Source organism: Fusarium phalaenopsidis (genome assembly GCF_050370095.1).
Source record: "Fusarium phalaenopsidis strain FUZ10S chromosome Unknown contig_32302, whole genome shotgun sequence".
Lineage (NCBI taxonomy): Eukaryota > Fungi > Ascomycota > Sordariomycetes > Hypocreales > Nectriaceae > Fusarium > Fusarium phalaenopsidis.
In genome coordinates this window covers 3,022,075-3,047,519 of record NW_028145405.1, presented here as the reverse complement: position 1 = coordinate 3,047,519, position 25,445 = coordinate 3,022,075, and the positions used below count along the sequence as shown (strand labels likewise).

At 54.4% G+C, this 25,445-nt stretch overlaps 5 protein-coding genes across 5 annotated transcripts; 3 read left to right on the top strand and 2 right to left on the bottom strand.

Annotated features, from left to right (window-relative positions):
* Nucleotides 1-5,795: 5,795 nt before the first annotated feature.
* Nucleotides 5,796-7,652, top strand: LRP88_08306 (putative tyrosine protein phosphatase MIH1; the record flags this gene model as incomplete). Its single annotated transcript, XM_083244814.1, has 3 exons — nucleotides 5,796-6,171; nucleotides 6,246-6,462; nucleotides 6,518-7,652. 3 exons carry the CDS (start codon nucleotides 5,796-5,798, stop codon nucleotides 7,650-7,652), a joined length of 1,728 nt encoding a protein of 575 aa, XP_083099308.1.
* A 1,588-nt stretch (nucleotides 7,653-9,240) lies between these two features.
* Nucleotides 9,241-10,923, bottom strand: LRP88_08305 (CwfJ C-terminus 2-domain-containing protein-like protein; the record flags this gene model as incomplete). The annotated part of the gene is made up of 2 exons (XM_083244813.1): nucleotides 9,241-10,852; nucleotides 10,907-10,923. The coding sequence occupies 2 exons, from the start codon at nucleotides 10,921-10,923 to the stop codon at nucleotides 9,241-9,243; spliced, it is 1,629 nt and encodes a 542-aa protein (XP_083099307.1).
* Nucleotides 10,924-11,238: 315 nt separating this feature from the next.
* LRP88_08304 (armadillo-type protein) lies at nucleotides 11,239-19,205 on the top strand (the record flags this gene model as incomplete). The annotated part of the gene is made up of 2 exons (XM_083244812.1): nucleotides 11,239-12,620; nucleotides 12,668-19,205. The coding sequence occupies 2 exons, from the start codon at nucleotides 11,239-11,241 to the stop codon at nucleotides 19,203-19,205; spliced, it is 7,920 nt and encodes a 2,639-aa protein (XP_083099306.1).
* A 263-nt stretch (nucleotides 19,206-19,468) lies between these two features.
* LRP88_08303 (DNL zinc finger-domain-containing protein) lies at nucleotides 19,469-20,002 on the bottom strand (the record flags this gene model as incomplete). The annotated part of the gene is made up of 1 exon (XM_083244811.1): nucleotides 19,469-20,002. The coding sequence occupies one exon, from the start codon at nucleotides 20,000-20,002 to the stop codon at nucleotides 19,469-19,471; it is 534 nt and encodes a 177-aa protein (XP_083099305.1).
* A 1,933-nt stretch (nucleotides 20,003-21,935) lies between these two features.
* LRP88_08302 (SWI/SNF chromatin-remodeling complex subunit SNF5) lies at nucleotides 21,936-23,722 on the top strand (the record flags this gene model as incomplete). Its single annotated transcript, XM_083244810.1, has 2 exons — nucleotides 21,936-23,576; nucleotides 23,627-23,722. 2 exons carry the CDS (start codon nucleotides 21,936-21,938, stop codon nucleotides 23,720-23,722), a joined length of 1,737 nt encoding a protein of 578 aa, XP_083099304.1.
* Between the last annotated feature and the right edge of the window lie 1,723 nt (nucleotides 23,723-25,445).

The window sequence follows — 25,445 nt, the reverse complement described above, 5'->3', positions numbered from 1 at the left end:
TAGCATCAGCACGCGCGGCGGAGGCTGTGCCAGACCAGACAGACAGAAGAGACGATAGCTTGGGGAAGCTTCTTGTTCCGAGAGGAGGGGCTGAACAGGCGATTGCCGGCAGTTGGTGGTGCTGAGCGGCCAGAGCTTTCCTCTCACGAGGACCCATTCATGGAGTTGATGGATCAATCATAGCTTGTGTGGATGGACGGATGTCACAAAAAAAGTCAATTCCCTTTGTGCCGGATGACTGACTGACTGACTGACAGCCATGTCAAGGGAGAGCTGACGTCCATCCATTGGAGACAAAGACTGGGCGGTTCCCAACAAAGAACTCACCAACTAGATCAACTTGGCCTATTCACCGTTCAAAGAACTCCCTTCAAATGTAGAACCAAGAGAAACCGGCAAAAACAAACACCAAGACAAGGCCGATCTCATCTGACCCGGAGGGTCCCTAAAAAAAAGAGATCCACGATCGACTCCATCAAAACCGAACGCCCCGTCCACCTCCAACTCGAGGTTCAGAGCTCCTTCGGCAGGACAAGGCCGAGGACATCAATGCGCTCAGACTCGACACTGCAAGCGCCCGGCTGAACAAAGAAGAAAAAGACGTAAGCTTCCTTCCCCTGGAGCTCGAGGCGTCTCAGAGTAAGGTAGAGAGAGCAAGGATGAGGGCGGGGTTGGCGGATGAGATGATCAGCAACCCAAGTTCGTTACCAGAGCGCGACACTCTGCCATTGGAGGCTTCCCATGATAGAGGCTGCCCAGCTTCGATCAAGTTAGAGATAATGCCATCCTTGGCACCGGAACCCCCGCAGCGAATGGCGCCTGCTATTGACTGCTTGACGGCATCCCAATCTCGGCGCCACGGCGCGACATAGCCTGCTTTACCTTGCCTCTCCCTCGGTGCCGTATCTGGCCACGCCTGGGATTCATTCCCAGCTTGGTAGGTAGCATTGGAGACTTTTCCTGGGGGTCTGCAAGGCATGACATTTGGCGACATGATACTGTCGATCCGCGGTTGTCAAAAAAAGAGGTGGCCGGGAGAGCAAGCCATCCGTCCATCCTCGAGCTTGGCCTTTGTTCACCAGAGTCTCACCATGTGTGCATTCCTACACCCGTCATGCGCACGTGGGGTCGGACATTGGGGAGAGTCAAATGCCAGCTATGGAAAGTCTGGAAGCCGCCCTTGTGTTCCTCTTTTCTGCAGCATCCGAATCACATTTGATTGTTTCTGTTCAGCGCGTATCTGCGTATCTGTCCATACGGAGCAATTGCTCAAGCGAGAGGGCGGTCGTCGAGTAATTAGACCTAGTGCCTGGGGTGATCTGCGAACCGCATTCTCAGCCTTGGGAGGGATCCCGCAGCCTGCAAGGCAATTGGATCTTGGAAGAGTTGAAGGGAGTTCTGTGCCTGATGGATCGAGCATGGGGGAACACAGAAACCTGAAGCAATTGCGCTGCAAATGGGCTGAGTTTGCGTCTTGCGAGCATGAACTGCTCGTGTACGCGCAGCGAACTACAGCTAACAATAGCTCACACGCCCCCTCCTTTTCACCTTGTCCAGCTGCTATCCGCTCTCTGTTCCCTGTTGCGATGCCGTTTCCAACTGCTCTCTCTGGACACTAGCATCGAGCTAGACATGGGTTGGATCTTGCTGCCAACCGAGCAACTGCAGCTGATATCATGGATGGTAGGTAGGTAACCTTGCACAACCGCCGACCTGCGATTCTGGCAGCCGTCGCGTCAGCGTCAGCCGTGTCAGTGTCAATTGTCGAGTCAAGTGGCATCCCATCTCTGAACATCCGAGGCACAGTGGCTCGTTGTCTCTCTATGAGTTGAAAAAAGCTCCCTAGGCTCTGGCCTCGATCGCCAAGCTTTCGCCGGATTGAGCATCACCGCGCCTATTCGGAGTCACTCTCTGTCGACCTTTGTCCAAATCGCCAATCTACCACTGCCATTCGTTGTTGCTGGGTGTGGAACCCGTTGTTCTGTTTCTGAGCCCTGGTGTGATTTGTCTGAGACAAAGTAGAGGAGGGACCCTGGATTTTCTGCTGCGACGGCTCCATCGCTGGCTCAGCGACTCAGCGTGCGAGAAGCCGTTTTGATGGTTTCTCCTCGCTCGCCACAGCGTCTGCATTGGGAGAGGCTTGGGACATTGAGAAGGTTTCTGACGGGGATATGCTCGTTCAGCGACGAGGCCGAGACCTGGGGAGAATGGCCTCGTGAAAGGTTACACGGGCGCCGGCGGCTTCAGACTTCAGCAGGGCCCTGGCTGGTCCGTACATGACGGGGGCATCCGAGAGACGCCGAGGCGGCCACGCCCTGGATGTTCCTGGGGACGACGGAAGGGAGCTTGCCTAGCTGGAGCAAGGGCCTAGCAATTGAAACACAGCGCACATGAGGAGAGCCAGGGCGGATTCAGGCACAAGATGGTAAAAGGCCGGGGGGAAGGGGCCGTCAAAGGAGCATGAACTGTTCCCTCCGAGGCAGTGTTTCCAAGAACAGGTTTTTCCTTGGTCGTCCGTCGTAGGTAGCCAAGATCCCAGGCGAACGGCCGGGTGGTTAACGTCATTCCTGGGGCGCTCGAGGCACAAAGACCCCCGGCATAGCACGATTGGCAGTGCTAGATGAGCGGGTGGGCATGGGAATGCTTGCACTGGCACTGACACCGAGTTGTGCTGTGCTATTCCTAGCGCAGGATAGAGGCCCATCCGTCCACCAGAGGGAGACATTTTGACATTTGAACTGGAGACCTCTGGAGCCTCTAGGCAAGGGACCAGACGAAAGAGACAAAGGCGACCCCCGCCGAGGACAAAGAAGACTAGCTAGCGACGGACCACAATTGCATTCAAGGGAGGGAGATTCGGGGGAAGCAGGGCGGCTTTTCTGTTTGGACGAGATGAAGCCGCAGAGTCGACTCACAATCACTCTACCTGTCTCGTTTTGCCCCGACGACAGTGACGAGAGCGCCCCGACGCCGGACTTAGACGTCTGCGACTCAACCGTCGCTGTCTCAACCAGGTCGCGGAGGCATGTCGCCGTTCCGGGCCTGTGGCAGCCTGCATGGTCGAACGAGCGTCGAGATTGATAGACAAAGGCGTTCACTAAGCAGCGGTAGCCGGCCCCGAGTTGCTGGATCGTTACACATGGAAACGCCCCCCATCTCGAATGTCTGGCTGGGCGACAAAAGATACGACTGACGTGACGAGAGGGGCATTGTTGTCGAGTCCTTGATCCAATCCCGGAGGAACGGTGGATTGAATGAAACTAGACGCGGAAGCTGCACCAAGCCACAGCATCCATATTCCAGATCAGATCTGACCGGAATAGTGCTGAGTCTCGAGGGCCAGACAAAGCCCAGTTGAAGCTCTGTGTCTCGTGGCGTGTATTGATGGCTTGAGATCGAGTCCTGTGGCTCTTCTATTTTCCTGCAGGCCCGTTTTCTTTGTCCCTCGATAACTACGTGGGCCGACGATGCGCATGCACGCACGCAGGATTGACTCGAGCGTGCTCCCTTTGTTGTCTTCTGCCGGTCTTCATCTATCTCTTGCTTCTTGCATATGTTACTCGGCCGACGCCAACCAGGGACTGGAATCGACCGTTGATTATCGCGGGACGGGAGAGGACGCATCTCAGGCCATGCATGGATTGTATATGTTGACGCCCTCACCGCCTCTTGCCCTGGACGCGATGATGTAACCCAGGTGGTCGGTGCATGGCATAGAGACGCATCGGGACCAGTGTGTGAGATGTGGATGAGTGAGTGCGTGTGTGAGCAAGGCTGTCTGGGGTGAGCATGCCAATGCCAGCCGGTGCAGAGGGAGAAATACACGGTCGGTCGGCGGCCATAATTGATGCAAGTCTTGCCAGAAGCGGTCGCTGAGTTGAGCCATGATGATGATGATGCAAGATCTGAAGAGTAGCCCAAACAGTGGCCTTGCACGCTTGCAACTTGATTTCTCGAAACCAGCTTGAATCCTGCTTCTCTTCTCAATGACAAGCAGAGCCAAAGATGAGACTGGCCCATGTATTTCGCCAGCCAGTGTGGGTGGTATTCTTTATGCGAACCTGACGTTTGTGCCTGTGCATCCGTGGGCGAAAAGTGGGCTGAAGCTCTAGAAGCTCCTTGGGAATGGGACAGCTCTTGCACTTGCAAGCCCAGACAACGCCTACCTAAGCTTAAGGTAAAGCAAGCACAAGACAGCACGAGGGAATGGAATACCGAGCCCAGCCCGGGCAGTTAATGCAAAACACCCACACTCGGCTGCACAGCATTGGATCCAATCCAAGGAACAGACCTCTCATCGCAGTTGGCATGGCTTAGCTCCTCGGCCTGGTTTCTTGCCAGTTGCTAAGTTAGCTAGCAGCTGGGGGCCTTGTCCGCTGGAAGCTTAGTGCGTGGCCGCTAAGCGCCCGAGCAAGGTTCCCCCCAAGGTGACGTCCCCACCTCCGCTGAGCAACCGCGCGCTGGCCTCCGGGGCGACGTCCATTCAGCGGCGACAGCGGCCCTCGCGGGTGGGCGGCGGGCTGGCTGAGGAGGACCGGCGTGCGCTGTGATTGCTTCACGGCGTCCTGCAGCGCAGCGAGGCCCTGGCCGTGCCTTGTGCCTTGTGGGTAAAATGCTGTCGAGGAGCCATGGCACGGCACCTGATGGCGCACGCCCTCCACACCCCCTCCGGTCGGAGGCTTGAGGTTCTCACACCCCCTGGAGCGTCCACTGAACCACCCTCTGCACTCCACTGTAAGTCGGCGCTCCCCAGCGACCCCCAGGGCCCCAGCAAGCTCCCAAATCACCCCTAACAACCTGGGATCGCCTGAAAAAACTCCATCCCAGGCCTGCCTGGGCTTGGGTGACTGGGTCTTCTTGAGACGGCCATTGAAAAGGCTTCTGCTCCCGCATCCAGATCTTTGCCTTGCTCCCCCTTCCCACCCATCCCGTCGTCGTCGACCTCTGGTCATCATCCATCCAACTCCAACCACTCGTTCCTCTGCATCACTGTACTTCGGGCAACGCCTCGTCACTAATTAAGAACCCGGCCGAACAATTCTACCGTGGTCCAAGACGAGACGAAAGACAGAACAAGAAGGAAGGCAGGACAAGAGTTAGAGGGCTATTTCTCCGTCATCTTTTTTCGTCTTGACCTTGGGTGGAACAAAAGGTCTTGGGTACCTGGCTCAGGAGCACTGCATTGCATCGCATCTGTCTCTGCCTGGTCCTGTGCGTATTTCTGCCTCTGCCGTGTGCGCGTTTGGTCCTCCGCCATCCGCCCAGCAACGCACCTAGCGACCCCCGGTCACTTTGGCACTTGGTCTAGTCTAGATGCCCACGCTCTAGAAGTCCAACTCTCCTCACAATCTCGTCCAACTCAAGAGACTGGGCCTTATCTCCCGGCTCTCCTGCGTTGACTTGCTTCGTAACGACTGTCTCACGAAATCCACAATTGCGTTGACACTCGCTCGTCACGTCCTCAAATGTCCTTCGAACGATTATAACGACAAACGACGACGTCGACACCGACCCCGCTACGAGCCAATCTCTCCTACCAGACCACTCCCTGACCAACGAGTCGACCTCAAGACGGACGACACTTGCAAAGGATTTGCTCAGACACTCATTCGATAGTATCTTGGTAGAGGAGTTGCTGCAGCATTGACTTACTGCAGAAACATCCTCTTACATCTTCCATCGCCGTGTCGTTGATACCGAATACCTACCGATAGCTGGCGTGCTTCGGCAGAGCTCGACTCAACTCGAGTTCCTTCGAATCGTCCCCCGCTACCTACCTACCTACCTTCTCGACCATGGAGGCTTCCTCTCCCCTTGCGGCTCTGCACCGCCCGATGCCTGTCCCCGGATGGGGCAGCCGCGATGTGTTCCGTGGACACCCTCACTACTCGACCGCCTCGGTCACCTCTGCTACAATGAGCCTGCGCGAGCAATTGCACAAGACTGCCGACTACTTCAACGTCAAGGACGTACGGGGCTCCTCGCCTGCTGCGAGTCTGGCTGCTGACTTGTCCCAGAACTTTCGTCTTGACAATGACTCGAGGTTCGTTGCGTCCGTCCCTGGTACTCGGGGCCAAGTGTCTTTGGTTAACATCACAACCAGTCCGCAATTCCCCACTCCAAGACGGGCCCTGTTCACTGCCGGTATGATGGGTGGCATGGAAGGTCGAGGTGAGAAGCCCAACGGGTTCATACCTTCAAGTTGAGGGTCCCAGGTTACTAATTGGTTATCTTCCTGGAAGCAGTCACGACTCCTCCGTTGCCCTCCTCGTCGCCCGCGCCCCTGACCGAGCTCATGGAGGTTTCGCCTCTACCTCACAAGGCACCCTTCTTCACACAGTTTGAGATCACTTCTCCGACGCCTGGGTCAACTCCAGCCGCTGACGACGAAATGATGCTCGACTCACCCGCTCCCATCTCGCGGCAGTCTTCTCTGGAACCGCCGAAGCATATCGTGGCTGAGTCAGTCCCATATTGGCACATTCCTGAGGGTATCCATACTGACATCCTTCCTTAGCCGCAGGATAGCTGTGCCGCGGAGACCTTCTCTCACACGAATGAAGGGTCTCAGCACAACGGCAGTGCCTAGTCGGTCACAAGGTGACAGCGAACTGCCCCCTTTCCGCTTCGGTGCGGGCTCCCGTCTCAACCACACCAGCTCCAACCTCTCCCTCAGTGAATGCTTCGAGTCAACATCACCGCCCCAAGAGCGACGACCTGCTTCTGCCAACAGCCCCTGCCCCGGTCTCCCTCTCTCCCGTGTGCGACCCCAGTTCCTCAACTTCAACGCTGCTCGCAATGGTTCGCCCATGAACTGCCACTCTCGCCGGCAATCCAATCCCTTTCTCAGAAACCGAAAGCAGTTCCGCCGGTCACTAAGCATGTTCGAGCATCCCGCTGACATCATGAAGAACAAGTCTGAGGGCGAGGAGAGCACCTCGTCTGCACTGCAATCGGTTATGGATGTCGAGGAGGCACAGGAGCCCGCCCTCCCCCATTTCCTGACCGAGGATCCAACCGACACCATCCCCCGTATTACCAGGGAAACTCTTGTGGACGTCTTGGACGGAAAGTACTGTGAGCAATTTGACCAGAAGATGGTGATTGATTGCCGATTTGAGTACGAGTACGATGGTGGCCACATCGATGGCGCTGTCAACTACAATGACAAGGACCTCCTTACCCGCCAGCTCTTCGATACTCCCATGAGCGGGCGTGTCCTCCTCATCTTCCACTGCGAATACTCGGCCCACCGTGCTCCCCTCATGGCTCGCCATGTCCGATCCGAGGATCGCACCGTGAATGCAGAGTCGTATCCCAAGCTTACATATCCTGAAGTCTACATCCTGGATGGTGGATACTCCGGATTCTTTGCTGAGCACCGAGGCCGGTGCTACCCCCAAGAATACGTTGAGATGTCGGATGAGAACCACCAGCGCACCTGCGAGCGCGAGATGGGTCGGCTAAAGTCTCGCAAGGGCCTCAGCCGTGCCGCGACCTTTGCCTTTGGCCAGCGTGGACCTTGCGTGGACGAGTCACCGACTGCTCCTAGCCGACCTTCATCACGACATCTACACCCTCCCATTGCCATGATTGGCAACTCACCCATCCTCGGGGAGAGATCACATACCCGTCGTATGGCCTCATACTAGACACGTCGATCTTTCCGACTTTGTCTGCTGTGCTCGTGGTAGAGTCCGACTCCATCGGTGCTGGTCTCACCGAGTCTGCTCTTTCAGGTCTATGGTCATCCGCATCTATCTCTCTTCATTCCGACAACGTTGCTAAGCGGATTCCTCACAAAAACTCCTCCATCTGATGAATCCATCGTGCCACTGGACCATGGCGATATGATTCCAATAATACTTGCCCTGGTCTTCGACAACCATCGCCTTGCAACTAATTCTCGCACTCCTAATCCGTCTCATGCTCATAGCACCACCACGACTGCAACGACTTTTTCGCTTATAGATCACGGCGCGAGTTCTCACTCATCGATTGATTTCCTTTTTTCCACGTTTTATGCATCACAGACCGGTTCATGGTTTTTTTCGACATTGACACGTTGACGTATCTGGTCCATTGATGGAACCTCATTCACACACATGGGAGCCACCCCCTCCCCTTCAGCATTTGGGCGTGCGCGTTATTCTTCTTTTTTGCTACTCGACATGCATTTGTTCTTGGCGGTTTTTCGATCTGCATTTGGTTCCTGAGACATGTCGCGGGAGCATCATCTCCCTTGCGACTGTGGCGCTGCTCGCAATAGACATTTCGACACCAGATGTCTCGGTCTCTCCCCTACCCGTGGCTCCCCCTTGAAAGCCACCCCCTTGGGAATACCAAGAAAAGGAAACCTACAGAAGGCCACCTTGGCCTGACACAACAAGAGTCGCATCTGCCATTCGGTACTCTCTATTCGACAGTCTTTTGATACCAGTATCCTCCTCTTCCGGATACCCACCTCCACCCCGTCTGCGCATATTGTCGCACCTATACCCCCCCAACCTGACAAGACGGGACCGGTTTTTTAACCAACTTTTTTTTTTTGTTCAACATACATATTCAGATATCCCTTCCCAGGAGAGAAAATAGGGAAGATGGAAACAATTACAAACAAACCCTCAGGCCTGGACCTTGTATCTTTTTTTTGTTCTCTGATCCCGGGCCCCTCTGGTTTTGCGGTACCAAGAAAGATTGTTACTGCTGTACTTTTCTGTAGGACTAGCTGGACAGGAGGCGTGGAAAAACGTTCCATGGCTGGCGAAAGATGTGGTTTTTGCTGGTTGTACATTACGTTGCCCAAGGGGGGTTCCCCTGGCTAGTAGATACCTACAATTGAGGGAAAACAGTTAAAGTTAAACTTGCTGGTCCTCTACTGTGATTGGTGGTGGTGGTAAGCGAGTTGAGACTATTGTGTGACGAACTTTGCAACACAAAGGGTTCGAGTTGCGCAGAATCAAGTGGCACGGCCAAGTCAGTCGCCTCGTGTTGAATTGCATAGGGCTAAGTGCACATGGTTGAGTTGTCTTTGTTTGCATCTTGGTTCTATCAAGGCCGACTGACTCTATCCTGCATTAGACGACGGCTTCTCTATCTCCTGCTAGATACCATCCCGATGCTCTGAATCATATTTCGACCCAGGAAATAGCCCGTGGAAAATCCCAAACCCGCCCTTTTGAACGCCGGCCATGCATCTGTTGCTACCGATATATATACGCACATCTCCATTCAGGGGTATCAAGCAGCAAAATCCCATTCCTTGAACGCCTCCCTGAAAGCCTCTACATCCTGTGTCTCCTCCTCGACTGTCTGCTCACAGTCTTTCCAGATGATGCGGTCCTCAAGCCCCAAGAGTTTGGCCACGACCCGACGGCCAAACTGCAGATCGAAGCGCATGTCAGAGGGCAGCGGCATGACGAGGGTTTTACCCTTAATGCGGTCCTCGCCGTCGTCTGCCCAGAGCCACACGCGGAAGAAGTCGCCCCCTGACTCGGCCTGCTGCGCGAGGGTGAGGTCGCGGGTGGTGAAGGCTGGATAAGACTGGTTCTCGGCCTCAACGCGGAACGCAGCTTCGGCGACGTCCTTATAGATGAGATCGGCTGGCAGCGGAAGAAGTTGCCAGATGAGATGGACGTTGCGCTCACGGCTAATCTCCCATGTGGCGACGCCGAGCTTGTGGGAGCTCTTGGTGGCAATCATGGCCTGGATCGCCTCGCGGAAGCGCGTCATCTCGTTGTACGCCTTTACGGCGTCACCCTCTGGATCCGAGACGGAGCCAATGCTCGGGATCGTGGGGTTGTGCGGAAGCGGGACGATGATGAAGTGTCCCGGAAAAGAGAGGCCTTGCTCAGCAAAGGTAGAAGAGGTAGGGAGAGGGCCCTTGGCAGTTGAGACGTAGGCATCATTGCCAATGCTGCAGCACATATGAACAGCGAGGTTAGGGTTGGAGAGACAGAAGTAACATCTGTCGGGACCAGGTGGAGGGGAACGATGGCGATGCTTCTGTCGACCACGATAGCCCCTCTCACGGTCGTCGCGGCCATATCGGCTGTATGAGTCGTCTTTCGCCGGGCGCTTCTTGGGGGCATTGAAGGGTGACGACGTAGCGCCCGTGGGAATAGCGACATCAGCCTTGTTAAGACTGAAAGCGTACATCGCCTTTGCCTTGGTGTCATTGCCGTACGGCGCCATCGAGATAAATCGCGTGACGGCAGGGGTTTCGGACTCCTCTTTGGTAGGATGCACAAAGGCCTCGCGCTCGTAGAAGAAGTTGCTTGGCGAGGCGGATAGATGGTACCGAGGCTTCAGAGTAGCACATAGCTGGGCGATGGATTCCGAAACAGCTACGGAGGCTTGGTTCGCGGGATCGAGAGCAACTTGAGAGCCGGTCCATACGCCCGCAGGCCACATCGAGGTCAAGAGAATATCAGCGCTGTTGGCACCTCGCAGGGTGTTCGCATCATCGACGGTGTGGAGGGGCAGGTGTTGCTCCTTTGACTGGCCCGCAACAATGTTCGTATCGAGCTGGCCACCCAAGGCGACGATGCGCACGCCGTCAGATGTCTTGGTGATGCTGCGCTTGCCCAAGAAGTGGAGGTTTGGGCAGATGTCCTCTTCGGCCTCGACCTTGGCGACGACACGCGGGGGCAGAGGGCTGCTACCAATGGTGAAGTAGGTTGGTAGAGGGACTTCCAAGGTTCCATTCAATAGGGCAGAAACTGCGTCATCGTCGTCGGGGCCGAACACGTCGCCGGTGAGGATGGCCATGGAGAAGTTGTTCTTGGAATGCAGTGTTGCGAGCTTCTTGAAGGCGGTTTCTAGCTGGCCATTGAGGCTGCCCAAAACGATACTAAACAGTAAAATGTCAGTCTGAGTCGCCATCAATCAATATGATCGTACATACATCTTTGGTGCCGCCATCTTGGCTGTTGTGTGGCGAGGACCTCTTGGCTTCTCACGCGATCAAGAGAGAACGGGTGAAAGCTGAAGGTGCAAGTGCGATGATGAAAGTGCCTGGGCGCGTTTAAGATAAGAGTTTGCGGCGCGAGCTTGATTGGTCAGAGTGGGGCGCTTGGCGCTAGCGCCGCCTTATCGGTTTTGCCGCGTATCTACCGTTAAAAAAAGTTAGGAAATTTTGGCGGGGAGCCGCTTCGCGGTGAAGCTCTTCTCGCAGCGAAACCTGGACCTTGGATCGCACTCTGCAAATATCTTTTTTCGGCGTGCAACACCGCCAAGATGCCGTCCAACTCCTCCGGGCGCATCGCCAAGGTGCGAAAGAACAAGAATCTGACACCGCACCAGAAGAATCATCGATGGGAGTCTTTCAGCACCAAGATCTCCAAGTTCAGTTCCCTGCAGCCGTTGCGAAAAGTTCGACGCCATGACCTCGAGACCGAAGACCTTTCGACATCGACGTCGTACTTCCAGACCGGGCTGCAGAAATGGGGAGAGCTCAATGTCTCGAAGCCCTTCTCCGCCTTCAAGACAAAGGTGTATCCGCTGTGCGAGAGCCTTCCTCAGCTTCTGCACTTCGAGCAGCGGATAATGGACCTTTTGGCCGATTTCATTGCAGGCCAAGACAAGGAAGCTCTGGAGCCTCTTCTGGATCTCCTTACAGCATTTTCACACGACCTGGGAGTCCGATTCGAGAAACATTATGGGAGGAGTTTGGATTTGATGGTGGCAATCGCCGCCAAACCTCAGCCTGTCGAGGTCATTGAGTGGACATTTGGCTCCCTCGCCTTTTTATTCAAATACCTCTCCAAGTTGCTCGTCCCGGACCTGCGGCCGACATTCAAGGTCATGGCACCTCTACTCGGAAAGTCGCGGCATCCTCCTCATATCGCCCGATTCGCCGCTGAAGCCTTGAGCTTCCTGGTAAAGAAGGCCGCCGCGCCGTCGCACCGTGAAACGGCTCTCAAGCGCCTGGTTGAATGTGCGCGGGACGATCTCATCAGCATCAAGTCTGACCGCCAGTTCACCCTCTACAAGGACGGATTGATGACCATGTTCGCCGAGGCCATCAAGGGTACAGACAACATCATCCACTCGACTGGTCCAACAATTTTTGCCGCTTTAGTCGATGCTATCCCTGAGGAGGAGCGCAGCCTTGCAGAGGAGACTATTTGGACCGATGTCGTCTGTGGTGTTCTGACCAGCGTAATTCACCATGCGACTGTCGACACTTTTGGAGAGTTCGCCGAAGGAGTTCATCAGTCGATTCAAGCCAACATGGAGCGCGTTTCCGCGACTGATCGTCAGTGGCAAGCAATTCCTCTACTCAGGATCTACGGTACCCTGGCTGGCGTTCGAAAGGGATATCGACTGAGTGACTGGGCTCCTCTTATCCGCAACTTTGTCGAAATGCTGTCGAATATCACCAAAGCGGCGCTCGAGGTGCCAAAGGATGCCGAGAGTGTTGTGTGGAAGTCTGTTATTGTCAACATCGCCATTGTATGGCATCACGCGCCGATCGACGCTTTAATACCCCATATTGTTTCTCTTACTCAATCCCTGAGCCGGGAGCCGTTCATGAAATGGTTCATCCCTTTCTGCTCATACTTTTGCGAGCTGGATGCTCAACGTTTCGGAAGTCTGTTCCGAAATGATTTCCAGAAGTAAGCTCCCTTGTTTCTATGTTGAATCTCAGGACTAATCATGTCAGGTTTATTGCCAACCACTGGTCTGAAGGTTCTAATGAGGACATGATATGTATCTTGTTGCCCAAGATGATCGAGAACCGCGCTTTTCCGCCCGCGGGCGAAAAAGACAGCTGCCGGATGCCGCAGGCCTGGCAGGATCAGATCGTTTCCAAGTTTGAGCGCTTGGAAATCTCGCCTTTCCCTGAGAGGGGACCTTACAACAAGGATCCTCAGGTCTGGAGAGATAGGTGCCTGCCAAAATACTCTGCACTACTCCGAATTCTCGAGTTGACCACGGTTCATCCATCCACAAACGCTCGCATCGCGGAACTCCTGCTCCGAAAACTCAAGTTAGCTCTGCGACCTTCCTCATCTCTTGCATCTGATGAGGTTCACTTTATTGTTGGTCAAGGATTCCATGCATACCTCCGTATGAGCAAGGCTGCCGGGTCTGTCGACATTGCCCTGAGCCCTTTGCTGCGAGCTGCTGTACCACGCTTCGCACAGTCTATTGGCTTCCTTCACGCGTATCTTGCCTACGAGGAGATTCTTCGGAGCAAGGAGACGACTGAGAGACAAAGCAGCACAAGCAGTGAGAGTTCGACAAGCGAGGAAGACCCAGTCATCAAATCATTGATTGAGAATCTGAGCTCTCCGTCTCACGAAATTCGCCTGGCGTCTTTGGAACTGCTCAAGACACTCAACCCGATCACAGATGCCCTCAACAGCATTGACACTATGATCGAAGTTGAGCAGACTCCCCTGGGCCTCGCACACACAAGAACAATTGCTATGCACCTTCGCAAGCTGGGTCAGAATTACGCTTCATTTGAGGACAAGTCGTGGCTGCAGCAGGCAGTTCCGTCTTTCCTTTTCGGTATGCTGACAGTCAAGCTCTCGCCCGTCTGGGATGATTCCGTGGAGACAATGAAGCAAATCACCCAGACCAAGGCTGGAGAGGAAGCAGTCTGCGAGGTTGCGTTCCGCTGGCTCAAGGTTCCTTCGGCTCGCTGGGGCCCTTCACAATCGGAAACCCACTCTTCGGGTCCGACATTTATTTCTGACTTTGAATGCACCGCAGTTCGCCGGCTTGGAGAAGTTGCAGATGAGGTGGAAGAGGCCATTGACCGTCCAGATGACTTGATGCTGCAGAGTTTCGACGAGAAGCAACGGACAGCAGAGATTGCGGCTGGTAACTCTAGATCCCGCGCGCTCAAAGTGTTCAACGCGATCCCTGCTATTGCAGAGAGAAGATCTCGTCACCTTGTTCCACACTTCCTCGCCTGGGCGGGTGACGATGACCAAACTCCTGGCTCGGCTGATGAGCAAGACGCCTCCGAGGGCGCGACCTGGTCTCTCGCAGATCGCAAAGCCATGGTTGGTGTCTTTTCGCAGTTCATCAATCCTCGAGTCCTGTACCAGCACGAAGAAGTCTATGCTGCACTTCTTCAGCTGATGGAGAATGGTGATGTTGAAGTTCAGAAGGTCACTCTCAAGGCTATCCTTGCGTGGAAGCAAGAAGCCATCAAGACCTACCAAGAAAACCTCGAGTTTCTGCTTGACGAAGCTCGGTTCAAGAACGAGCTTACTGTCTTCCTTCAGGACGACAGTGCCATCAAGGCGGAACACCGGGCCGAGTTGATGCCTGTCCTCCTTCGATTGCTCTATGGTCGAACCATCTCCAAGAAGGGCGCAGCTAGTGGTCGCCACGGACTTCACGCAACCAGGCTTGCTGTCCTGCGAAATCTCAGCGTTGAGGATATGGGCAGCTTTTTGGACATCGCCACCGGAAAGCTGAAGGATGTCAAGGTCGTCGGCGCATCCAAGAAAATATTTGACGAGCCCCTGCTCCCTGTTCGAAAGCAAATGGGTTTCCTCAACATGATTTCCTCTGTCATCTCCGAGCTTGGAAACAACGCTACGCCCTATGTCGAAACCCTGCTCAACGCGGTTCTTTACTGCCTTGTTTTCGCCTGTCGACAACTGAGCGGGCATGGTGCTGATCCTGAAAACCCCCCTGACGATGAGGAAGAGGAGAAGGCCAGCACACACTCTCTTCTCAGAGTTATCCGCTCGACTGGTCTGAAATGTCTGAATGCGCTCTTCCAAAACGCTCAATCTTTCCAGTGGGCGCCATACCAAGACATCATCATTGAAGAGGTTGTTGTTCCAAGACTCGACAACCTGCCTGTCGAGACGACCCAGGGAGTGTCGGGCATGCTACAGCTCTTCTCGACCTGGTCAGTTCTTCCTCGTGTCGCTCTCTTCCTCGCGCCACACGAAAAGGTTCTTCCGGATGGAGTTCTTCCCAAGGTCATTGAGACCCTCTCAACCAAGGGCAAGGATGAGGTCAAGATTCACGTGCTGGCCATCATTCGCAACCTGGTGAAGCTTGCCACCGCGCCAGCTCAAGAGTCAGAGTACAACGAGGTTATCAAAGCGGAGCTCCTTGACACGAATGCCGCAGCGATCCTAGCCCAGATCACAACCGTTCTGGACATGTCCGGCCTCAGCAATGACCTGTTGGAAGCTTGTGTTGAGACCATCTTGTCTTTGGCGCCGATTATTCAGGATCCCCAGGACATCCAGTCTGTGATCAAGATTTCCATCTTCCTCCTGAACCAGCCCCCACGACGAGTCAGCCCCAAGCTCAAGGGCAGAATCCTCCTCATTGTCGAACAATACGTCACACGTTCCAATGCCGTTGAGGACCGATCACTCCTTGACGATGTGTACGACACTGTTTCATCTCTCTACAGCTATTTCAAGGACCAAGAGAACCGGCAGTCCCTGTCAAGGGCGTTGCTGGCTCTCGCTGGGAAAGACAATGACCTGGTGGAAGTTGCTGACCTCTGCGAAGCCCTCAACTCGTTCAAAGAGGGTCGGATCGAGGAGCCAGATTACGACAAACGTCTCGCCGCCTTCAGTGCCATTTCAGGTGACCGGGAGGTCCCTCTCACTCCCAAGCAGTGGCTTCCTCTGCTTCACAACCTGATTTTCCATATTCGAGACGACGAAGAGTTTGGAATTCTCTCATCAAACTCGGCTGATGGCATTCGACGATTCATTCGAGACGTAGCAGCTTGCACAGTTGATGCGTCAAAGGAGAAGTTCGATACTTACCTACGAGACGTTATCCTCCCTGCTCTCTATGTTGGAGCCCGCGAACCCTCCGACACCGCTCGACGAGAGTATCTTCGGGTCATGGGACACCTCATCATGACAATGCCCGAGTGGGAACCCATTGCCGACCTCAGCGCCTTGTTGAATGACAGGACAGAGGAGACCGCAGAGCCAACCTTCTTCTTCAACATTCTGAGTCCCGCGACCTCGAGGCAATTGGAGGCTCTTCAGATTCTCGAGGCTGCCAACAGCCAGAAGGAGATGGGTAGCCAGAATCTTGCTCAGTTCTTTATCCCGCTTCTGGAGCATTTCATTTTCGGTCGCACTGGTGGAAGCGATGACCATGGACTCGGTGCGCAGGCGACCAATACTATTGGTAACCTGGCAAAGTCTCTGCACTGGAAACACTACCGTACTACCTTCCAGAGGTACATCGGCTACGTCGAGTCAAAGCCCGATCTTCAGAAGCAGACAATCCGTCTCCTAGGCAAGTTTTCTGATGCCCTCATTGCTGCATCTGAGGAGGTTCCAGAGGAACGCATGGAAGTGGACCAAGTCGATGCCTCGTCATCCACCAGCACAAGGCTTCCTCTCACGATTCCAAAGGCAGAGAAGCTGCATGCTGAGGTAGAGAATTCGTTCCTGCCCACGCTCATCAAGCATCTTCATCTGAAGGATGAGTCGGAGGTTAGTTACCGTGTCCCTGTTGGTGTGGTCATCATCAGGCTCCTGAAACTCCTACCTTCGGAGCAAATGGATCAGAAGTTGGCAGGTGTCTTGACGGATATCAGCCACATTCTTCGAAGTAAATCTGTGGAGGCTCGAGACATGGCTCGAGATACCCTGGTCAAGATTGCTGTCAACCTTGGCCCCTCATTCTTTGGCTTCATTCTCAGGGAACTTCGAGGAGCTCTCACCAGAGGATACCAGCTTCATGTGCTCTCGTACACGATGCACTCGATCTTGGTTGCAGTTATCCCTGGCTACTCTCCTGGTGATTTGGACTACTGCCTTCCAACCATCGTGACGGTTATTATGGACGACATCTTCGGCGTGATCGGACAGGAGAAGGATGCTGAAGGATACACCAGCCAGACAAAGGAGATCAAGAGCAGCAAGAGTCAGGACTCGATGGAGTTGGTTGCCAAGAATGCGTCCATCAGCCAGCTCATTGAGCTTGTCAGGCCTCTGCGGGCCCTCCTGATGCAAAAGGTTGACCTCAAGATGATTCGCAAGATTGATGCCCTCATGACGCGCATTACTGCTGGTCTCCTTCAAAACCCAGCTGCCGAAAGCCGCGACACTCTGATCTTCTGCTACGAGGTTATTCAAGATGTCTACAATTCACAGAAGCCCGAAGTTGAAGAGAAGATCGATCCGAGGGTCAAGAAGTACTTGGTCCAGAAGGGTGCCAAGAAGAGCGGCGAGCGAGGTAGGACAACCAAGAACACCTACAAGCTCATTCGCTTCGCCGTCGACATTCTTCGGGCCATTTTGAAGAAGCACGACAGCCTGAGGAATGCTGCCAACATCTCTGGCTTTGTTCCTATTCTGGGTGATGCCTTTGTGGGCGGAGAGGATGAAGTGAAGATCTCGGCCTTCAGACTGCTGGCTGTCATCGTCAAGGTGCCATTCCCTGATGACCAGGCCGATAAGCTCTACAAGGTTGCTGTCAAGGAAGCAACCAAGGGCATCTCCATGGCTGTCTCTACCACCACTGATCTATCTCAAGCAGCGCTCAAGATGCTGGCTGTTGTCCTTCGAGACCGTCGAGATGTCCCGGTCAAGGATGCGGCAATCGATATGTTGCTTGCCAAACTCAAGGATGATCTGACTGAGCCCCTATATCGACACGTCACATTCAACTTTTTGCGATCGGTTCTGGACCGACATATCGAGACCGCAGCCATTTACGACACGATGGACTATGTCGGAACAGTCATGATCACCAACGACGACAAGGATACCCGTGATCTGGCACGAGGCGCCTTCTTCCAGTTCGTCCGAGAGTACCCTCAGAAGAAGGCCCGTTGGGCCAAGCAGCTCAACTTTATCGTTGCCAATCTCAAGTACGACCGAGAAGGCGGTCGTCTGTCTGTCATGGAGATTGTCCACCTGTTGCTCATGAAGTCTTCCGATGACTTCGTCCAGGAGGTTGCCGCCACTTGTTTCCTCCCGCTCTTCTTTGTCCTGGCCAACGATGACAGCGAGAAGTGTCGGCTTGCAGCGGGTGAGCTGCTAAAGGAGATCTTCCGCAAGGCTGGCAAGGAGAGGACGCAGACCTTCTTGGGTCTGTTGCGTTCGTGGCTCGACAAGGATGGGAACGAGGCAGTTATTAAGCTTGCCCTTCAAGTCTTTGGCTACTACCTCGAAGCCCATGAAAACGCCTCAAAGAACAAGAAGGACTTCAAGCTTGTTATTTCCAAGGTCAACGGCGTCATCGAAGCCGAGGATATCCGTGAGGTCGATGGAGAGCTCCTGGAGGCTGCGCTGGGAGTTGTCCGAGCCTCTATGGCCGTGTTCCCCGACAAGATCCTGGCAAGCAATAGCGAGGATATGTGGGCGAACATTGCCAAGTGTCTCTCTCATCCTGACACGCCTGTCAAGGTGGCGTCCATCGGGCTGATCAGCTCCTTTTTGGCTGATTTCGCACAGAAGGCTGGCAGCACCCCTATTGACGAGCCGGTGGAGGGCAGCTATGGACTTGCACTTGATCTGGAAAAGGTACAGGATCTTGTCAGACAGGCGCTTGGTGTTCTGGCTACTCGTGATGTGGATGAGAAACTGGGAGCAGAGGCTGTCCAGGTTCTCGTTTTCCTGGCACCTCGCCTGCCCGTGCGACCTCCAGTTGAAGAAGAGGAAGAGAGCGAAAGCGAGGAGCAGGCAGAGGAACAGGAGGACGCTGATGAGGTTGAGGAGAAGCAGCGAAAGACGGATCTCCAGCATCTGTTCTGGAAGCTGTCTCACATCATCCGAAGGGAGATCCCTCCCAGAGCGGTGGCCATCACGCCCAAGGTTGCTGCTATGGAGGTTCTTGAGACTGTTTGCCGCAGGTCTCCTTTGGATCGCCTGCAGCCATCTCTCAAGACCATCCTAGTGCCGCTGCACAACCTCACCGACCCCTCGATTGCGCCGCCATTCTCAAACGATGAGCTCTTCAAGACAAAGCACGAGGGCCTCAAGACCAGAGCGCAGATTCTCATGGATGCCCTGCAGAAGAAGTTTGGAACGGCCGAGTACACGAAGCAGCTGCTGGCGATCAGGGAGGAAGTGAGGGCCAAGAGAGAGCAGCGGTCGAGCAAGAGAAAGATCGAGGCGCTCGCGCACCCTGAAAAGTATGGACGGGACAAGCGGAAGAAGTTTGAGAAGAACAAGGAGCGGAAGAGGACGCGATCCAAGGAGCAGAAGGTGATGAGGCAGTCGTACAAGCGGTGGTAAAGAAGCTGTGGTCGAGCATCAAGTGGCGTTTTGGAGTTTTCGGCATTAGACAGCACCTTTTTCAAGGCGTTAGCTTGTGGATATATAAAAGTTCACTGTAGATGAGATTGGGAAAATACACAACGCCATCAAGGCGAATCTTTATCAATATGTTTTGTCTATGAGAAGGGTATCCTACCAACGCCACCCAATGCCTTCTACTCTATCATACAACATGGTACTCTTTTATCTTTATTCGTACATCTTATGATCCATATGACGACTTATGAAGTCTCGGTCTTTCCAGTTCCCTCTTCAGATTGAGCAAGAGATTCCTCTGGCCAGAACTCAATATCGCCGTCCTCGCCTAGGCTTCCTCGCTTGACGAGCTGTCCCTTTTCCCGCATGAGATCCTCGACAGTGATCTTGCGATCGCCAAAGATATTCAAATGGTCGCTGATGACATGACGGTTTCGGCATTCGGGGCAGGTAATAAGCGTAGAGCCGTAGTGGTAACCTTGCTTGGAGACGTTGTGGTGGGAGCGATGACCGCAGGGCACGCAGGTGAAGGACAGTTGATAGTACGACGGCTTGATCTCTGGTCGCTCGCCCTCGCTCTTGGGCTGGTCTCCGGGCTGGGCCTGTTCGCGGTTGGGCTGCGCGTACTTTTGCGTCGGCGGGCGGGGGATCGAATGCGCCGCGCGGGAGGCGATCAAGGGTTGGAAAACTGCGGCGGGGCGAGCGCGGATGATGCGCTGAGGCTGCGAGCGGAGCTGGCGCAGGATCGAGGAAACGATTGGTGTTGAGCGAGAGGCCATTTTTGCGGGGTGAGGGTGAGGGTGAAAGGTAGGGTTTTTTTTGGTGGATGTAAGTGGTGATGGTCAAGTCGGAGTTGAGAAATCGAGAAATGTTTTAACATCCGGGGTTGCTTTGCCGCGAGACGTCATTCGTGGGTCCGGGTACTTAGTAAGGTCCATCATGGAATCTTGACGAATCACGGCAGTTGGCGCACTTACACGGTTGACTTGTACTTTTTGACTACACTCGAGTCCCATATTGACGGAGAAGGCCTATAAATGTTTGAAACTATCATGAAATACCTAAGATTGGAAGTGCTGATGCCAATGCCACGCTCCTAGAATCATGTGCCTGCCATGGATATTATCAAGCCCACATGGCAGGACTCGGCCCATGTGTGGGCTTGCCTTAAATAACGGTTGCTACCAAGTTAAGCGATTGCAGGTAATGGGAGGGAGGACGTTCTTTCCTCGAAATGCTTCTCTTAAAACAATAATTTTCGGAGTCCCAGAGGTTTCATGATCCCTTTCCTTCAACATCTTCAACTCCCAACCTTTGCAGAAATCCTACCATCATATCTTCCTATTGACCAGCATCTGATTATCACTCCTTCGTTCCCCTATAGAAAACTCCGAGAATTCCCATTATGAAGCTCTTTCCTAGTCTTGCCTCCTTAGCCCTCTTCCTATTCGCCGCCCTTGTCTCCGCAAATGACGACCTCGTCCTTGCCATCAACACGATCAACCAAGCCCGTCAGGCCAAGGGCATCAACCCTCTAGGCTAGAGTCCAGATCTCGCATCCTACGCACAGTATTGGGCAAATCAGATGGGATCCGGAGCGCAACCCTTCAGCCACGCACCTCCCGAGCTCCGCCCCTTGCAGGGTGAAAACATCTTTCAGCAGACAGCTACCCAGTGCGACGCTGTCCACGACACGCCTCTTCAGAATGCCGTGAATGCTTGGCTTTCACAAGAGAGACTTTACACGGGACAGCCCATCAGCGATGGAAAGGAGCCTTGGCTTCACTGGTGTAAGTGGCCAGTCGCTCTCACAATGTGTGCTTGAAGTTGACAACCACAGCCCAATGCATGTGGTCGCAGACAACTCACATCGCTTGTGCAAGAGCATACAGCGTGTCTGAACCATGCAGAGTATTCGACGTTTGCCGTTTCTACCCAGAGGGAAACATGTAAGTCTACCCTGTCGACGAGGTGGTCACCACTAACCACTGCCAGAATTGGGCAGACGCCGTTCTGAGTGACGACTATCGATTAGTCGTGTGCCCCCGGAAATACTGATTGGGTTGAGATGTAATGCACGAATGTGTTGCGGAACGGTTGAATTTCATTATGTGGATCACTGTAACGGTTTTTGGGGAAGTCGGGGGTTCATTCACATACATACTTCGTCACTGTTGGTTGGATTATCATCAAGCATGCACATGGTTACCAGTAACCTATTAAGAGTAGGAAGAAATTACGTATGGAAATTAAAATGGATTAATATTACAAATCAAGCTGATATCAACAAGTCATCCCAACTTCGCAACTGCTGAGAGAAAACCAGGCCTTCCGAGATGAAGGTCTAGGGTAGAAGACCAGTATCGCTTACATTACATAATACACACCATAGGTGGTCAGTGCTCTCCAAGGGAAACGCCGAATTTGTGGCAGACAGTGAGCGACGCGATTGAGAAAAAGGCCCCCCAGTTCGCGACTCCATCAAGCATCGAGCGTTGAAGCCATCACAACAGACACGCCAAAGTCACCACGTCCCCTCCCATTCCACGACTGTGCACTTTCCATCACTTTCGTACAGGCCCCGGCACCTTGGTGGTCTTTTTCGCGTCCCGGCGCACTGGAGCAAAAGCGAGAGACGAGTCCTCGCGCGTCGGCATAGCTCCCTTTACTGGTCCAGCATAGGATGACCCTCGAGGTCCCCTAACGCACACAATGGAACGATCAAAGCCTCAGGCGTTCTTGTCGAGCTACGCGCCGCGATTGCGCGGCTACAATAACTCCCTCCTCACCCCCGTACTGCCGAGCGCGCCCTCTGGCCCCGTCTCGAGAACGACCAAGCGAGGCACCACCATCATCAACTATGCCGAAGATGGGTACGACGACCTGGATGAGGATAGCGACGACACCCGAAGACGACCCACCGGCTTGAGAAGCTTGCGCAAGGAGGACTCGGTCAGCAGGCAAGACATCGCCGAGAAGGCAGGCAAGGACACCAAGGAGCCCGTCGAGGTTCAGGGCATCTGGCGCGATTGGATGGCCAAGCATCGTCTGGCTCGGAGCGATCAGCAGAATGCGGTGCAGGCTACATTGCCGCTCACACTGATCCCGATCCGAATCGACCTGGATGTTCCGGCCTTCGTCCCCCCGCCTCCATTTCCAACACCGAATCCCAATACCGTCGACATCTCCCTCCCTCAGTATCGACAACAGGAGATGACGGTGCCCTACAAGCTGCGAGATATTTTCTGCTGGAACCTCCACGAGACGCTGATCTCGACCGACCAGTTCGCTCAGACTCTGGTGCAGGATCTCGACCTTCCTCACAGGCAAAACGCCATCGCCGAGATCAGCAAACAGATTCGGACGCAGCTCGAGGAGTATGCGGGCGTTGCCCTCCACCCGCTGTTCCACGCGGAGCAGCCGGCTCCTTCTCTCCCGCAACCGACGGCCAGCGGATTGACCCCAAGACCAAGCTTCGCTCTCAAGTCTCGGGACGAGTCTCCCGCTTCTGCGATTCGAGGCACCTCTCGACCAGACACACCTGCGCAGACAGGCGCACCCACTCCATCTCAGACACAGGCCCCAGACGTGACAGCTGAGGCGACTCCCATTCTCCCCGATTCTGATGACTACAACCCTGACGATACATATCGATGCATCATAAACTTGAACCTTAATCTGGCTTCAATGTTGTACACAGACAAGTTTGAATGGTCTCTGCTGCACCCACCAGGCACTGCTGAGGCGTTTGCCAAGGTGACGTGCGCTGACCTAGGACTTACCGGAGAGTGGATTCCAGCCATGACACATGCTATCTATGAGGCTGTCCTGCGACTAAAGAAGGAGGCCTGCGAGGCGGGTGGACTTGTGGCCGGATGGGGTGGGCTACAGCAAGAACTGCCAAACGATGCCGCCCATGGTGTGGAGGCTGGTTGGAGATATGATCCCGACCACCTAGGAGACGACTGGGAACCCAAGGTAGAGTTCCTGAGCAATGAAGAAATCGAGAAGCGAGAGGGCGACCGAGAGCGTCAAGTCCGTCGGTTACGTCGGGAGACGGCACGGTTCAGCTCTACGACAGGCATGTTGGGCGGCACACCGTTTGGCGCTCCGATGGAGGTCGAGGAGGAACGGATGGGACGAGGTGAGCGGTCCAAGAAGAAGCGGAGATTCCGAAGCCTGAGTCCGCTGGGCCGAGGAGGGACACCGGGAGGGCGAGGAACTCCAGACGTAGGCGGATATGGAGGCGGCGGAGCTCTGACGGACCAAGAGAGACTCCAGTGGAGATGCTGGCATTGCCAGATATGGGGCACCAGCGTCTGGGCAGTGCGAGACGGCCCTGCAGGCCCAAGGGTAGGTGCAGCTCCTCAAGGATTTGTTGACTTGTTACTGACGGTTCCTAGACCCTGTGTGCCAACTGTGGATATCTCTATGAGCGAGATCAGAGGCTTCCTCGCCAGTGCAAGAATCTTCATCTCCAAGACCCTCGTATTGTTTAGGAACCTACAGATGGAAAGCAGCAAGAAAGAAGAGCAGCCCCTGAAGCTCGGGCGAGTGAAAGTTCACGCTCGCCAAGCAAGAGTAACAGGCAGCTTAGCCGAACGCCGTCTATCACTCACCTACGCTGGCAACCCGTGCGTGTTCAGTGAGCGAGTTCGTTCCAAGACACAAGGGCATTGCATATATCTATCCTATCAGTCACATTTCGGGAGTCTTGTTTTTGCGAGCAAAAGCTTTGGGGCGGTGGCTTTGGGACTCAGGGATGTTTTACGGCGTCTCGGGAGGATACGGATTCCTCAGTGGACGGTTTTTGACGTTGGTAATTGTGGAAACGGGGATGTGCTAGCTAGCCAGCTAGTCAGGATGGATGGATGGAGGCGAGGTGTAGAGTATTGTGCAGTACCAGTACCACCTTTGTAGAATATATTAGTGCAAAAGGGGTGTTTTGAGCCGACGCCTGATGGATGGACGCTGTGGTAGCATGGTTATGGTTGTGCCCTCGGAGGGAGGTTGCCAAGGTTGATCCTCGAAGGAGCAATAAAGTGACTTCCATCCAAAAAGAGGTGACATGATATGCATGATCCTTGATTAAGGGGGCGGTTGAAGCATCCATGCCTGGAAGATGCAGGTGATGGCCACGACATTTGGTCGTCACGTGTGCCACCTGACTTTGACCTCCAGACCAAGCTCTACCCAATCGCGACACCATCAACCTTCATCATGGCCCTGAAACACCGGCATTGAACGGCCTTCCGGAGTCCGAGAATGGGCGCTGCTGCATGCTACCTTAGCCACTTATCCCTTGCTGCCTCGCCTGTCGAACCATCCATCCCATCACACCAAGAAGCTGTCCGTATTGGGACAATCCGGAGGAACCCCTTCCACGATCGAATCCGTCCACCACTCACCACGGCCACTCAAGCACCCCGCATGCTCCTTTGGGAAGTCACATCACTGTCGCATCTCGGCCACCTCCACGTGCGGTCATTACCTCCGGTCTGGAGTACCGGCCGGCTTGGCGACTGCCATAGGGCGGTTCGACCCGAGCCAGCGTCTAGGGTTCAGGGCCACCTTTCGGCCTGCGGTGGCCGAGTGGCTGAGGGATCGCAACTGCCTTGTCTTTGCCTCGGCAGGACAAGGCTGAAGAGCCCTCTCTGCTTCGATGAGCCTTCTCGATGGCGAAGGATCAGGGTTTGACTTTGTCTCGAACCATGAAACATCAAGACCTCGCTCGACAGTTACCGCAGATCCTATCAAAGTTAATTCATAAGTTCCCAGGACCGACCAGCCATTCAACGCTTGAAGCATAAACGCCATTCATTTGGTGCTAATTAGTTACTGCGACCCGGCCATCACATGCGACCTCCTATCGCCAAGGTGTCTGCCGGACGTAGATTCGCCGAGACCCCTACCCAAGGCCCTCCCTCCTCACAAGGCAACGTGGTGATTCCAGACCCATGTATGCACGACCTCTCATGGAAAACCCGCAAAATGCTGGATCTGGATCGGGAAGCTCTCCAACCTTATTACCTTGTCCGTCAGGGGGTCCACGGCTCCGCAAGTTCTGCCTGCCACATGACTCGAGTGTCGGTCTGGGATAGACAAGATGGCACATGAGCAACGTACGATAGCCTCAATGTGACGATGGTCGCACATCCTCATCATCGTGAGCGTCAAACTAGCTGGAAGGCGAGTGGAAACCGACGGCTGCATTCCCGAAAG